This window comes from Salvelinus fontinalis, unplaced genomic scaffold, assembly GCF_029448725.1.
Source record: "Salvelinus fontinalis isolate EN_2023a unplaced genomic scaffold, ASM2944872v1 scaffold_1011, whole genome shotgun sequence".
Lineage (NCBI taxonomy): Eukaryota > Metazoa > Chordata > Actinopteri > Salmoniformes > Salmonidae > Salvelinus > Salvelinus fontinalis.
This window is the reverse complement of record NW_026601220.1, coordinates 1-15,000: the sequence shown is the minus strand read 5'-3', so window position 1 is coordinate 15,000 and position 15,000 is coordinate 1. Positions and strand designations below refer to the sequence as shown.

General features: G+C 40.3%; 1 protein-coding gene across 1 annotated transcript in view; it reads left to right on the top strand.

Moving 5' to 3' along the window:
• Positions 1-13,075, top strand: part of LOC129848144 (protein unc-13 homolog B-like) — a 56,948-nt gene extending 43,873 nt beyond the window's left edge. Inside the window, exons 7-9 of the mRNA XM_055915617.1 lie at positions 1,438-1,530; positions 6,489-6,648; positions 11,497-13,075. Coding sequence (XP_055771592.1) covers positions 1,438-1,530; positions 6,489-6,648; positions 11,497-11,785 — 542 coding nt within the window. The 3' untranslated portion in view covers positions 11,786-13,075. The remainder of the gene's footprint in view (positions 1-1,437; positions 1,531-6,488; positions 6,649-11,496) is intronic.
• Positions 13,076-15,000: the final 1,925 nt, after the last annotated feature.

Genomic DNA, 15,000 nt, shown 5'->3' with positions numbered 1-15,000 from the left:
CCTGGGTTTGTCATTGAGTGCACCTCCATATTTAATGTGTGTTTGTTCTCTGCTCCAGAGAGGGTAGTGGTCCTAAATGGTTGGAGTCTCTGTGTAGGGCAGCACTTTGCGTTACCATTCTCTCTGTGTGTGTGTGTGTGTGTGTGTGTGTGTGTGTGTGTGTGTGTGTGTGTGTGTGTGTGTGTGTGTGTGTGTGTGTGTGTGTGTGTGTGATTCTGTTCCATTCTGTTCTGTTCTTTTACTCAGAGCTTAATGCATTTATCTACAGCTCCATGTGTTGTTTTGTTTTCTCTGTAGCTTGTTTTTCTTTTGTCATTGGTTTCCAGAGAACCCTACTTCTCAGAGTGACACAGGAGGAAGTGGAGTGAGTCATTCACTTCATGTTGCAGTTTATGTTTCAGTCACTATGCACAGGGTTTTTCTCCTCTACCTTTCTGGATCAGTGTGTGTGTAACCTTATTTGAGATGCAGTGTTTCTCTTTTTGACTCTCTGTCTCACCTTTTCTCGCTCCCTGTCTCTCCTTTTCTCTCTCTCTCTCTCCTTTTCTCTCTCTCTGTCTCTCCTTTTCTTTCTGTCTCTGTTTCTATCTCTCTGTCTCTCTCTCTCTCTTTTCTCTATCTATCTCTCCTTTTCTCTCTCTCTCCGTTTCTCTCTCTCTGTCTCTCCTTTTCACTCTCTCTGTCTCTCCCCTCTGACTCTCTTACAACATGTGGTTGTGATGACTAGCAGGTCATTGCAGGTGATGATTCTCTCTCTCACTCTCTCTCTCTCTTTTTCTCTCCCATTCTCTTCTCCTCTCTCTCTCACTCTCCTCATCTCTTCTCCTCTTTCTCTCCCTCTCTCTCTCCTATTCCTCCTCTCTCGTCTCCTCCTCCTCCTCCTCTCTCCTCTCTCTCTCTCTCTGACAGTAGTCTTGTATGGTGATCTCCAGGTGAAGACTCAATGTGCTCTCTCTCCTCCTCCTCCTATCTCTCTCTCCTCCTCCTCCTCCTCTCTATCTCCTCCTCCTCTCTCTCTCTCCTCCTCCTCTCTCTCCTCCTCCTCTCTCGCTCTCTTCCTCCTCCTCCTCCTCTCTCTCTCTCCTCCTCCTCCTCTCTCTCTCTCCTCCTCCCTCTTCCTCTCTCTCTCCTCCTCCTCTCTTCCTCTCCTCCTCCTCCTCCTCCTCCTCTCTCTCTCTCTATCTCCTCCTCCTCTCTCTCTCCTCCTCCTCCTCCTCCTCCTCTCTCTCTCTCTATCTCCTCCTCCTCTCTCTCTCCTCCTCCTCCTCTCTCTCTCTCTATCTCCTCCTCCTCCTCCTCCTCCTCCTCTCTCTCTCTCTCTCTCTCCTCCTCCTCCTCTCTCTCCTCCTCCTCCTCTCTCTCTCTCCTCCTCCTCTCTCTCTCTCTCCTCTTCCTCATCTCTCTCTCTGACGGTAGTGCTGTGTTGTTGGTCCGCAGGTCAGTCTACTGACAGCTCCGTGGGGGAGGTGTCCATGCAGGTGGATCTCATCTCTCACCCTGGCACTGGAGAGCACAAAGTCAACGTGAAGGGTGAGACACACAAACACAAGCACTCGCACATGCCATTCCTGTACACAAAAACACAGAAGAGGAAAGCTGAAACTGTGAAACAATTAAACCTCACTTTACCCCTTAGATAAGAACATTACAACAACGATTTATCATTCTTGATCAAATCTATTCATACCTGTAATGTTCAAAGAGGAACCACTGGGAGGAACATGCATAGTTGGATTGTAGTTGTAGGCTAATGTTAAGCTGTGGTCATTATCAGAAAGACTGCTGCTACAATACGTCTACTTGAAACCCTATACTACAGAACACTAGTCAGACAGAGACCAGCGGTTAAAACCCTATACTACAGAACACTAGTCAGTCAGAGACCAGCGGTTAAAACCCTATACTACAGAACACTAGTCAGACAGAGACCAGCGGTTAAAACCCTATACAACAGAACACTAGTCAGTCAGAGACCAGCGGTTAAAACCCTATACTACAGAACACTAGTCAGACAGAGACCAGCGGTTAAAACCCTATACTACAGAACACTAGTCAGACAGAGACCAGCGGTTAAAACCCTATACTACAGAACACTAGTCAGACAGAGACCAGCGGTTAAAACCCTATACTACAGAACACTAGTCAGACAGAGACCAGCGGTTAAAACCCTATACTACAGAACACTAGTCAGACAGAGACCAGCGGTTAAAACCCTATACTACAGAACACTAGTCAGACAGAGACCAGCAGTTAAAACCTTATACTACAGAACACTAGTCAGTCAGAGACCAGCGGTTAAAACCCTATACAACAGAACACTAGTCAGTCAGACCAGCGGTTAAAACCTTATTTTACAGAACACTAGTCAGACAGAGACCAGCGGTTAAAACCCTATACTACAGAACACTAGTCAGTCAGAGACCAGCAGTTAAAACCCTATACTACAGAACACTAGTCAGACAGAGACCAGCGGTTAAAACCCTATACTACAGAACACTAGTCAGACAGAGACCAGCGGTTAAAACCCTATACTACAGAACACTAGTCAGACAGAGACAGAGACCAGCGGTTAAAACCCTATACTACAGAACACTAGTCAGACAGAGACCAGCGGTTAAAACCCTATACTACAGAACACTAGTCAGACAGAGACAGAGGTTAAAACCCTGTACTACAGAACACTAGTCAGTCAGAGACCAGCGGTTAAAACCCTATACTACAGAACACTAGTCAGTCAGAGACCAGCAGTTAAAACCCTATACTACAGAACACTAGTCAGTCAGAGACCAGCAGTTAAAACCCTATACTACAGAACACTAGTCAGTCAGAGACCAGCAGTTAAAACCCTATACTACAGAACACTAGTCAGACAGAGACCAGCAGTTAAAACCCTATACTACAGAACACTAGTCAGACAGAGACCAGCGGTTAAAACCCTATACTACAGAACACTAGTCAGACAGAGACCAGCAGTTAAAACCTTATTTTACAGAACACTAGTCAGTCAGAGACCAGCAGTTAAAACCTTATTTTACAGAACACTAGTCAGTCAGAGACCAGCAGTTAAAACCTTATTTTACAGAACACTAGTCAGACAGAGACCAGCGGTTAAAACCCTATACTACAGAACACTAGTCAGTCAGAGACCAGCGGTTAAAACCCTATACTACAGAACACTAGTCAGACAGAGACCAGCGGTTAAAACCCTATACTACAGAACACTAGTCAGTCAGAGACCAGCGGTTAAAACCCTATACTACAGAACACTAGTCAGACAGAGACCAGCGGTTAAAACCCTATACTACAGAACACTAGTCAGAGACAGAGACCAGCGGTTAAAACCCTATACTACAGAACACTAGTCAGAGACAGAGACCAGCGGTTAAAACCCTATACTACAGAACACTAGTCAGTCAGAGACCAGCGGTTAAAACCTTATTTTACAGAACACTAGTCAGTCAGAGGCCAGCAGTTAAAACCTTATTTTACAGAACACTAGTCAGACAGAGACCAGCGGTTAAAACCCTATACTACAGAACACTAGTCAGACAGAGACCAGCGGTTAAAACCCTATACTACAGAACACTAGTCAGACAGAGACCAGCGGTTAAAACCCTATACTACAGAACACTAGTCAGACAGAGACCAGCGGTTAAAACCCTATACTACAGAACACTAGTCAGACAGAGACCAGCGGTTAAAACCCTATACTACAGAACACTAGTCAGACAGAGACCAGCGGTTAAAACCCTATACTACAGAACACTAGTCAGACAGAGACCAGCGGTTAAAACCCTATACTACAGAACACTAGTCAGACAGAGACCAGCGGTTAAAACCCTATACTACAGAACACTAGTCAGACAGAGACCAGCGGTTAAAACCCTATACTACAGAACACTAGTCAGACAGAGACCAGCGGTTAAAACCCTATACTACAGAACACTAGTCAGACAGAGACCAGCGGTTAAAACCCTATACTACAGAACACTAGTCAGACAGAGACAGAGGTTAAAACCCTATACTACAGAACACTAGTCAGTCAGAGACAGAGACCAGAGGTTAAAACCCTATACTACAGAACACTAGTCAGACAGAGACAGAGGTTAAAACCCTGTACTACAGAACACTAGTCAGTCAGAGACCAGCGGTTAAAACCTTATACTACAGAACACTAGTCAGACAGAGACCAGCGGTTAAAACCCTATACTACAGAACACTAGTCAGACAGAGACCAGCGGTTAAAACCCTATACTACAGAACACTAGTCAGACAGAGACCAGCGGTTAAAACCCTATACTACAGAACACTAGTCAGACAGAGACCAGCGGTTAAAACCCTATACTACAGAACACTAGTCAGACAGAGACCAGCGGTTAAAACCCTATACTACAGAACACTAGTCAGACAGAGACCAGCGGTTAAAACCCTATACTACAGAACACTAGTCAGACAGAGACCAGCGGTTAAAACCCTATACTACAGAACACTAGTCAGACAGAGACCAGCGGTTAAAACCCTATACTACAGAACACTAGTCAGACAGAGACCAGCGGTTAAAACCCTATACTACAGAACACTAGTCAGACAGAGACCAGCGGTTAAAACCCTATACTACAGAACACTAGTCAGACAGAGACCAGCGGTTAAAACCCTATACTACAGAACACTAGTCAGACAGAGACCAGCGGTTAAAACCCTATACTACAGAACACTAGTCAGACAGAGACCAGCGGTTAAAACCCTATACTACAGAACACTAGTCAGACAGAGACCAGCGGTTAAAACCCTATACTACAGAACACTAGTCAGACAGAGACCAGCGGTTAAAACCCTATACTACAGAACACTAGTCAGTCAGAGACCAGCGGTTAAAACCCTATACTACAGAACACTAGTCAGACAGAGACCAGCGGTTAAAACCCTATACTACAGAACACTAGTCAGAGACAGAGACCAGCGGTTAAAACCCTATACTACAGAACACTAGTCAGACAGAGACCAGCGGTTAAAACCCTATACTACAGAACACTAGTCAGACAGAGACCAGCGGTTAAAACCCTATACTACAGAACACTAGTCAGACAGAGACCAGCGGTTAAAACCTTATTTTACAGAACACTAGTCAGACAGAGACCAGCGGTTAAAACCCTATACTACAGAACACTAGTCAGACAGAGACCAGCGGTTAAAACCCTATACTACAGAACACTAGTCAGACAGAGACCAGCGGTTAAAACCCTATACTACAGAACACTAGTCAGACAGAGACCAGCGGTTAAAACCCTATACTACAGAACACTAGTCAGTCAGAGACCAGCGGTTAAAACCCTATACTACAGAACACTAGTCAGTCAGAGACAGAGACCAGCGGTTAAAACCCTATACTACAGAACACTAGTCAGTCAGTGACCAGCGGTTAAAACCCTATACTACAGAACACTAGTCAGACAGAGACCAGCGGTTAAAACCCTATACTACAGAACACTAGTCAGTCAGAGACCAGCGGTTAAAACCCTATACTACAGAACACTAGTCAGACAGAGACCAGCGGTTAAAACCCTATACTACAGAACACTAGTCAGTCAGAGACCAGCGGTTAAAACCCTATACTACAGAACACTAGTCAGACAGAGACCAGCGGTTAAAACCCTATACTACAGAACACTAGTCAGACAGAGACCAGCAGTTAAAACCCTATACTACAGAACACTAGTCAGACAGAGACCAGCGGTTAAAACCCTATACTACAGAACACTAGTCAGACAGAGACCAGCGGTTAAAACCCTATACTACAGAACACTAGTCAGACAGAGACCAGCGGTTAAAACCCTATACTACAGAACACTAGTCAGAGACAGAGACCAGCGGTTAAAACCCTATACTACAGAACACTAGTCAGTCAGAGACCAGCGGTTAAAACCTTATTTTACAGAACACTAGTCAGTCAGAGACCAGCAGTTAAAACCTTATTTTACAGAACACTAGTCAGACAGAGACCAGCGGTTAAAACCTTATTTTACAGAACACTAGTCAGACAGAGACCAGCGGTTAAAACCTTATTTTACAGAACACTAGTCAATCAGAGACTGACAGAGACAGAGGCTTTGTTTTTCCACTAATTGGTCTTTTGACCAATCACCTCAGATTATTTCACATCAGATCTTTTTCAGAGCTGATATAATTGGCCAAAAGATAAATGATTGAAAACTATTTCAAAATTGGGCTGCCTGTGTAAATGCAGCCTGAGTGACTCACACTCAATGACCAGTAGTTTAAGAACAAGTGTTTTAATTAAAAGTACATGGACCAGTGATTTTAGAACAAGTATCCTATTTCAGTTTGCATAGTGGATGGATGGATATGGGTGGGTGATTGGGTGGATCGATGTGTTCATGGATGAATGATTTGATTGACTGATCGACTGATTGATTGACAGATTTTTTTATTGACTGATTGATTGATGTGTCTCTGTCATTTCTTTCCAGTGGTGGGGGTCAACAACCTAAGCTGGCAGACCAATGCCATGTTCCGACCGTTCGTGGAGGTGAATGCGGTCGGGCCGCACCTCGCCGACAAGAAACGCAAGTTCACCACCAAGACCAAGAACAACAATTGGTCACCAAAGTACAACGAAACATTCCAATAGTAAGTCTGCTTTATTGTCTAAAGTAAGTCTGGTTTATTGTCCAAAGTAAGTCTGGTTTATAGCCAAAGTAAGTCTGGTTTATTGTCCGAAGTAAGTCTGGTTAATTGTCTAAAGTAAGTCTGGTTTATTGTCTAAAGTAAGTCTGGTTTATTGTCTAAAGTAAGTCTGGTTTATTGTCTAAAGTAAGTCTACTTTATTGTCTAAAGTAAGTCTGGTTAATTGTCCAAAGTAAGTCTGGTTAATTGTCCAAAGTAAGCCTGGTTAATTGTCTAAAGTAAGTCTGGTTTATTTTCTAAAGGTCTGGTTTATTGTCTAAAGTAAGTCTGCTTTATTGTCTAAAGTAAGACTGGTTTATTGTCTGACGTACAATAAACATTCTGGTAGTAGGTCTGGTTTATTGTCTAAAGGACTGGTTTATTGTGTAGAGTAAGTCAAATCAAATCAAATGTATTTATATAGCCCTTCTTACATCAGCTGATATCTCAAAGTGCTGTACAGAAACCCAGCCTAAAACCCCAAACAGCAAGCAATGCAGGTGTAGAAGCACGGTGGCTAGGAAAAACTCCCTAGAAAGGCCAAAACCTAGGAAGAAACCTAGAGAGGAACCAGGCTATGAGTAAGTCTGCTTTATTGTCTAAAGTAAGTCTGGTTAGTTGTTTGACGTACAATTAAGCATTCTGATAGTAAGTCTGGTTTATTGTCTAAGCAAACAACCTAATCCTGTGTTTTGGCTTCAGTAATGTCTTGGTTGTGCCAGGAGTGTTGCTCCTCCAGTAGTATAGTATATGCTGCATAGTGGGAATGTAGACACCTGCAGTGCTCACTGTCAAAACGTTTGGAAAAGGTTACAAATGAAACTAGAAACGCTTTTATCGCAGCATGATAGCAGAAAGTAATGAGATGAAGTGCTTTTAAACATGAAGAAAAGAGACATTTCAGTTATTTGAATAGTGAGAATAGAGGGAGGGGTGAGATAGGGTGATCTATCTATGCAGCTGTACCTCTGTCTGTCTGATACTGAGCCAGCTGCATTTAAAGCACAATGTAGAGCCTGTGTCCCAAAAGCATCCTATTTCCTTTACACTGAGTGTACTAAACATTAGGAACACCTTCCTAATATTGAGTTGCATCCCTTTTGCCCTCAGAACACAATTTGTTGGGGCATGGTCTCTGCAAGGTGTCGAAAGCGTTCCACAGGGATGCTGGCCCATCTTGACTCCAATGCTTCCCACAGTTGTGTCAAGTTGGCTTGATGTCCTATGGGTGATGGACCATTCTTGATACACACCGGAAACTGTTGAAAAACCCAGCGGCGTTGCAGTTCTTGACACACTCAAACCAGTGCAACCTATTATCATACCCAATTCAAAGGCACATAATTATGTTGTCTTGCCCATTGGCACAGACACAAGCCATGTCTCAATTGTCTCAAGGCTTAAAAATCCTTATTTAACCTGTCTCCTCCCCTTCATCTTCACTGATCAAAGTGGATTTAACAGGTGACATCAATAAGGGATCATAGCTTTCACCTGGTCAGTCTATGTCATGGAAAGAGCAGGTGTTTTCTGTTTTGTACACTCAGGGTATAGTGCCCTGGTCAAAAGTAGTGCACTACATAGGGAATTTGCTATTTGGGATGCCGACAGTGTTTGACTATCAGCTGAATCCAATCCTCTCACTGTGTTTATGATAGTGAGCCAGATGTCTGTGAAGTGCAGTCAGAGAGAGAGTGATCATCTATAGTGCCTACTTGGTCTCTGGTACTCTTTCAATGCCAGCGTCCACTGACCGAGATCAATGTCAACACGAACACCAACATATTTTTCATTGCACCAAAGAAAACAACTGATAAACAACAATACAGATAAAAACACATTTAAAACAACTGATATACTACAATACAGATAAAAACACATTTAAAACAACTGATAGACAACAATACAGATAAAAACACATTTAAAACAACTGATATACAACAATACAGATAAAAACACATTTAAAACAAATGATAAACAACAACACAGATAAAAACACATTTAAAACAACTGATAGACAACAATACAGATAAAAACACATTTAAAACAACTGATAAACAACAATACAGATAAAAACACATTTAAAACAACTGATAGACAACAATACAGATAAAAACACATTTAAAACAACTGATATACAACAATACAGATAAAAACACATTTAAAACAACTGATATACAACAATACAGATAAAAACACATTTAAAACAACTGATAGACAACAATACAGATAAAAACACATTTAAAACAACTGATATACAACAATACAGATAAAAACACATTTAAAACAACTGATAAACAACAATACAGATAAAAACACATTTAAAACAACTGATATACTACAATACATATAAACACACATTTAAAACAACTGATAAACAACAACACAGATAAAAACATTTAAAACAACTGATATACAACAATACAGATAAAAACACATTTAAAACAACTGATAAACAACAATACAGATAAAAACACATTTAAAACAACTGATATACAACAATACAGATAAAAACACATTTAAAACAACTGATAGACAACAATACAGATAAAAACACATTTAAAACAACTGATATACAACAATACAGATAAAAACACATTTAAAACAAATGATAAACAACAACACAGATAAAAACACATTTAAAACAACTGATATACAACAATACATATAAACACACATTTAAAACAACTGATAAACAACAATACAGATAAAACACATTTAAAACAACTGATAGACAACAATACAGATAAAAACACATTTAAAACAACTGATATACAACAATACAGATAAAAACACATTTAAAACAACTGATATACTACAATACATATAAAAACACATTTAAAACAACTGATAAACAACAATACATATAAAAACACATTTAAAACAACTGATAGACAACAATACAGATAAAAACACATTTAAAACAACTGATAGACAACAATACAGATAAAATCACATTTAAAACAACTGATATACTACAATACATATAAAAACACATTTAAAACAACCGATAAACAACAACACAGATACAAACACATTTAAAACAACTGATAGACAACAATACAGATAAAAACACATTTAAAACAACTGATAGACAACAATACAGATAAAAACACATATAAAATAAATGTGTGCAGGTGTAATCGGAAGCCCAAGGGCTGATATGAAAACCACACCACCAAAATAATATATACAATACATAAGTACGAAAATTGTAATCCAGCTTTATTTATTGTTTTTAACAGAGAGGAACCCACATTCAAAAAAAGTAATTAAATTCACATGAAATAACATCATGATCACTATAGGTCTTATTTCCAATAATACATTGAGATGAGATCATTGTAGATGCTTCTTTCTTATTCATCAGTTGGTTGGTGAATTTCCAAGTTCACTTATTATTTCAGAATTCTTGGAATTTCTTAGGAAAATGACTTCCTTCTTGATGCACTCTCTGTGCGTGTGTGTTTGCGTGCGTGCGTACGTTTCACGAGCGTGCTTTTGTGTGCTTTTGTTTGAAACTTCCGAAGCCATTAGTAGCCTGTGGATAATTAGGTAGGTTGCTAAAGAAAAGGTTGGCTTGGAAATAATGGTCGCTCTGAACACAGACATTTAACTCTGTTGCAAAACGTGATTGAAATGTCCCTCATTTCAGTAAGTCACAACAATGAAACCTCTCCTGTCAGAGATGTCACCGAGCCAGCCTCTCTCACTGACAAATTCTACATATTATTGTACACATTATTATACACCCTGTTACGGGACAAAGCCAACTGACCTCTTGTAAAATGCTATGTCCTCTTTGATATTAGCCTTTGTACATAGGGAGAGTGGTGTGTGTGTTTGTGTGTGGTTTCTGTGCGTCTGTGTTTGTGTTTGTGTGTGGTGGTTCTGTGCGTGTGTGTTTGTGTGTGGTTTGTGTGTGGTTTCTGTGTGTTTGTGTATGTTTGTGTGTGGTTTCTGTGTGTGTGTGTTTGTGTGTGGTTTCTGTGTGGTTTCTGTGCATCTGTGTTTGTGTGGTTTCTGTGTGTTGTGTGTGGCTTCTGTGTGCGTGTGTGTGTTTGTGTGTGGTTTCTGTGCGTCTGTGTGTGTGTTTGTGTGTGGTTTCTGTGCGTCTGTGTTTGTGTGTTTTCTGTGTGTTTGTGTGTGGTTTCTGTGCGTGTGTGTGTGTGTGTGTTTGTGTGTGGTTTCTGTGCATGTGTGTGTTTGTGTGTGGTTTCTGTGCGTTTGTGTGTGGTTTCTGTGCATCTGTGTTTGTGTGGTTTCTATGTGTTGTGTGTAGTTTCTGTGTGCATGTGTGTGTTTGTGTGTGGTTTCTGTGCGTGTGTGTATTTGTGTGGTTTCTATGCATTTGTGTGTGGTTTCTGTGCGTCTGTGTTTGTGTGTTTTCTGTGTGTTTGTGTGTGGTTTCTGTTCGTGGTGTGTGTGTGTGGTCTGTGCGGTGTGTGGCTGTGGTCGTGTGTGTGTGTGTGGTTTCTGTGCGTGTGTGTGTTTGTGTGTGGTTTCTGTGTGTGTTTGGGTGTGGTTTCTGTGTGTGTGTGTGTTTGTGTGTTGTTTCTGTGCTTGTGTTCGTTTTATCCAACTAACTTTTAGCTCTCTGGTGTCTGGTGTCTGGTCTCTGACTGATTGAGTTCCATTGTCTAATCAATCAATCAATGAATCAATCAGTCATACAACATGACATGTCCTCACTTCTCTGACTGCGTGTTGTTGTTGTTAATGAAGATGTTCTATCTATCCTGTTCAATAAACTACAAATATGAGAGGAATGGGACTGATGTTGATCATGTTGTTGTCTATCTTCCTCCCCAGTGTTCTGAGCAACGAGTACGGTCCAGAGTGCTACGAGCTCCACGTCTCAGTGAAGGACTACTGCTTCGCCAGAGAGGACCGGATCATCGGCATGGCGGTCCTCCAGCTCAGAGACCTGGCCGACCAGGGGAGCTGCTGTGCCTGCTACCCCCTGGTGAAGAGCATCTCCATGGACGACACCGGACTCACCATCATGAGGATACTCTCTCAAAGGACCAACGACGAAGTGGCCAAAGAGTTTTGTCGTCTCAAGACCGACGTACGCTCTTCAGAGGAGGTGGCCTCCTAGTATGGAGATGTGATGGAGGAATGTATGGAATGAATGGATGCTTGCATAGAAGGGAAGAGAGGAGGGGAAGAGAGGGAGGGAGGCGAGAGGGAGGGAGGCAAGGGGAAGGAAGGAAGGAAGGAAGGAAGGAAGGAAGGAAGGAAGGAAGGAAGGAAGGCAGTTGAGGAGTTGTGTTGTCTGTTTTTGTGCATGTGCGTAAAACATCTGTTGGAATGTTCATTTTAAACTACAGTATGTACCAGTGTTTACTTACCGTATGCTCAATATTAAGTACAATATTCTACGAGTTATGTTAACGAGACATGAAATACCTTTTTGTACAACATTTAGATTTGTTCTGATAAAGTGCCAAACCAGAGGAAAAAAGTACAACAAAACAAACAACAAAAGATAATAGTGATGAATTATGGTGATACTTAATATGTTTGATGAAAAATTTGCTTGATTATTTGGTTCAGTGTAAAATCATTCTCTCAAAAAAACGGTGGCGTTTTAATCGTTAGAAATCATTCATTTGCACCCTCGTTTTGTTACTCGTCCCCTCACACAGCACTTGTTGTGCATGTCCCGTTTACAACCATGTCTCTTCCATCATCTCACAGTGACCACAGGGTCGGGGTCCATGTACCCTGGCCCTAAAACTCTTTGTATTTAAGCCGAAACCTGAAAAGAGACCATTTTTTAACGGCGATGACTGCTATGTAAACCTTCATAGGTGTTTGTAATTTTATAACCATGACAACAACGAAAAGCCTCCAGTGCTGTCAGTCTACACAGAAAGGGTGGATCCTATTTTCTCTTTTTCTTTTTGCCTGTAATCTTTCCGTTCGGCCATCGGCTTCCAGCCTTTCTTTACGACCACTGTGAACACGAGCTCTGGAAGGCAAGCCTGCTGACGGTTTGATATTGTTTTCATATTTATTAAGATAACTTTGTTCCTGAGAAACTGCCAAAGTTATATCAAAATGTTTGTACAAAAGCAATCCATTACATGTATGAAAAATATATATGTACATGTGAACTATTTACTTTTACAATGCTAAATATCTGATTGTTGATGGGGCGGTTCTAGAACTATTTTTTGGAGTTTGTGTGAAGCTATTTACAAGATTTGAGAGTCGCAAAATGTTACTTTACACATGAGTTGAATTCAGCTTCTGCCATTTGGTTTATTTTATATCATTAAGGAAAGAGTCTAACATTGGGTAAATATGCAACATTCCTATGTATTGCACTGATGGCGAATTGTATGTCATGTAAATATATTTAGTGAGAAATTGTACAAAACAACCGTCTCCTTTATTTCCAACACATTGTTCAAAGTGTTTTTTTGTTGTTTAATAATCTGATACATTCATTCAGTGATATAATCCTATATGCTGTAGCCTCTATATACAGTATCTATTGCCAGAAGAAATTTCACGTCTCAAATTGAATGATAGAGTAATGTACTGTATGGCCCACAGAGATCCTATAAATCACTAGAGTTCTATGTCATTCTATTGTATGAACCTTCCCACATAAAGATGCAATCTGTAACTTTATTGTCCCCTGTGGCCCTGGGCTCAAATGAAACCCACCAAGTAATCAACCCTAACCTTTCCTAACCCTCTCCTGGGGGATCACCAGAGAGTGTTCATTTTCGCGCTAGCCCTGACATCCCAAGGCTGAGAATACTTTATCACTAATCAGTAGAGAACATTTTCAATGCCCCTTTTGAAGCTCAGAGTCAGATTGAAATTACTCACAAGTCCTGTTCAGACTAGTTGTGTCAAAAAAATGAAGTCATTTAATTGGTTCTACCCAGCGGATCAAGGTGCGTGTCCGTGGCCTATGGGCCCTGGTCAAATGTAGTGCACTATATTGTAAATATGGTGCCATTTGAGAAGCTAACCAATAGAGAACACCCACCATGGGCTATTCTTCTGTGTAGTCCAGAGAATGTCTATATTGTTTTATTTTGAACAGAACAACACTATACTACTGATACTACTATATAGGTAGGGAACATTGAACTTAACAACACTATACTACTGATACTACTATATAGGTAGGGGACATTGAACAGAACAACACTATACTACTGATACTACTATATAGGTAGGGAACATTGAACAGAACAACACTATACTACTGATACTACTATATAGGTAGGGAACATTGAACAGAACAACACTATACTACTGATACTACTATATAGGTAGGGAACATTGAACAGAACAACACTATACTACTGATACTACTATATAGGTAGGGAACATTGAACTTAACAACACTATACTACTGATACTACTATATAGGTAGGGAACATTGAACTTAACAACACTATACTACTGATACTACTATATAGGTAGGGAACATTGAACTTAACAACACTATACTACTGATACTACTATATAGGTAGGGAACATTGAACAGAACAACACTATACTACTGATACTACTATATAGGTAGGGAACATTGAACTTAACAACACTATACTACTGATACTACTATATAGGTAGGGAACATTGAACTTAACAACACTATACTACTGATACTACTATATAGGTAGGGAACATTGAACAGAACAACACTATACTACTGATACTACTATATAGGTAGGGAACATTGAACTTAACAACACTATACTACTGATACTACTATATAGGTAGGGAACATTGAACTTAACAACACTATACTACTGATACTACTATATAGGTAGGGAACATTGAACTTAACAACACTATACTACTGATACTACTATATAGGTAGGGAACATTGAACTTAACAACACTATACTACTGATACTACTATATAGGTAGGGAACATTGAACTTAACAACACTATACTACTGATACTACTATATAGGTAGGGAACATTGAACAGAACAACACTATACTACTGATACTACTATATAGGTAGGGAACATTGAACTTAACAACACTATACTACTGATACTACTATATAGGTAGGGAACATTGAACTTAACAACACTATACTACTGATACTACTATATAGGTAGGGAACATTGAACAGAACAACACTATACTACTGATACTACTATATAGGTAGGGAACATTGAACAGAACAACACTATACTACTGATACTACTATATAGGTAGGGAACATTGAACTTAACAACACTATACTACTGATACTACTATATAGGTAGGGAACATTGAACTTAACAACACTATACTACTGATACTACTATATAGGTAGGGAACATTGAA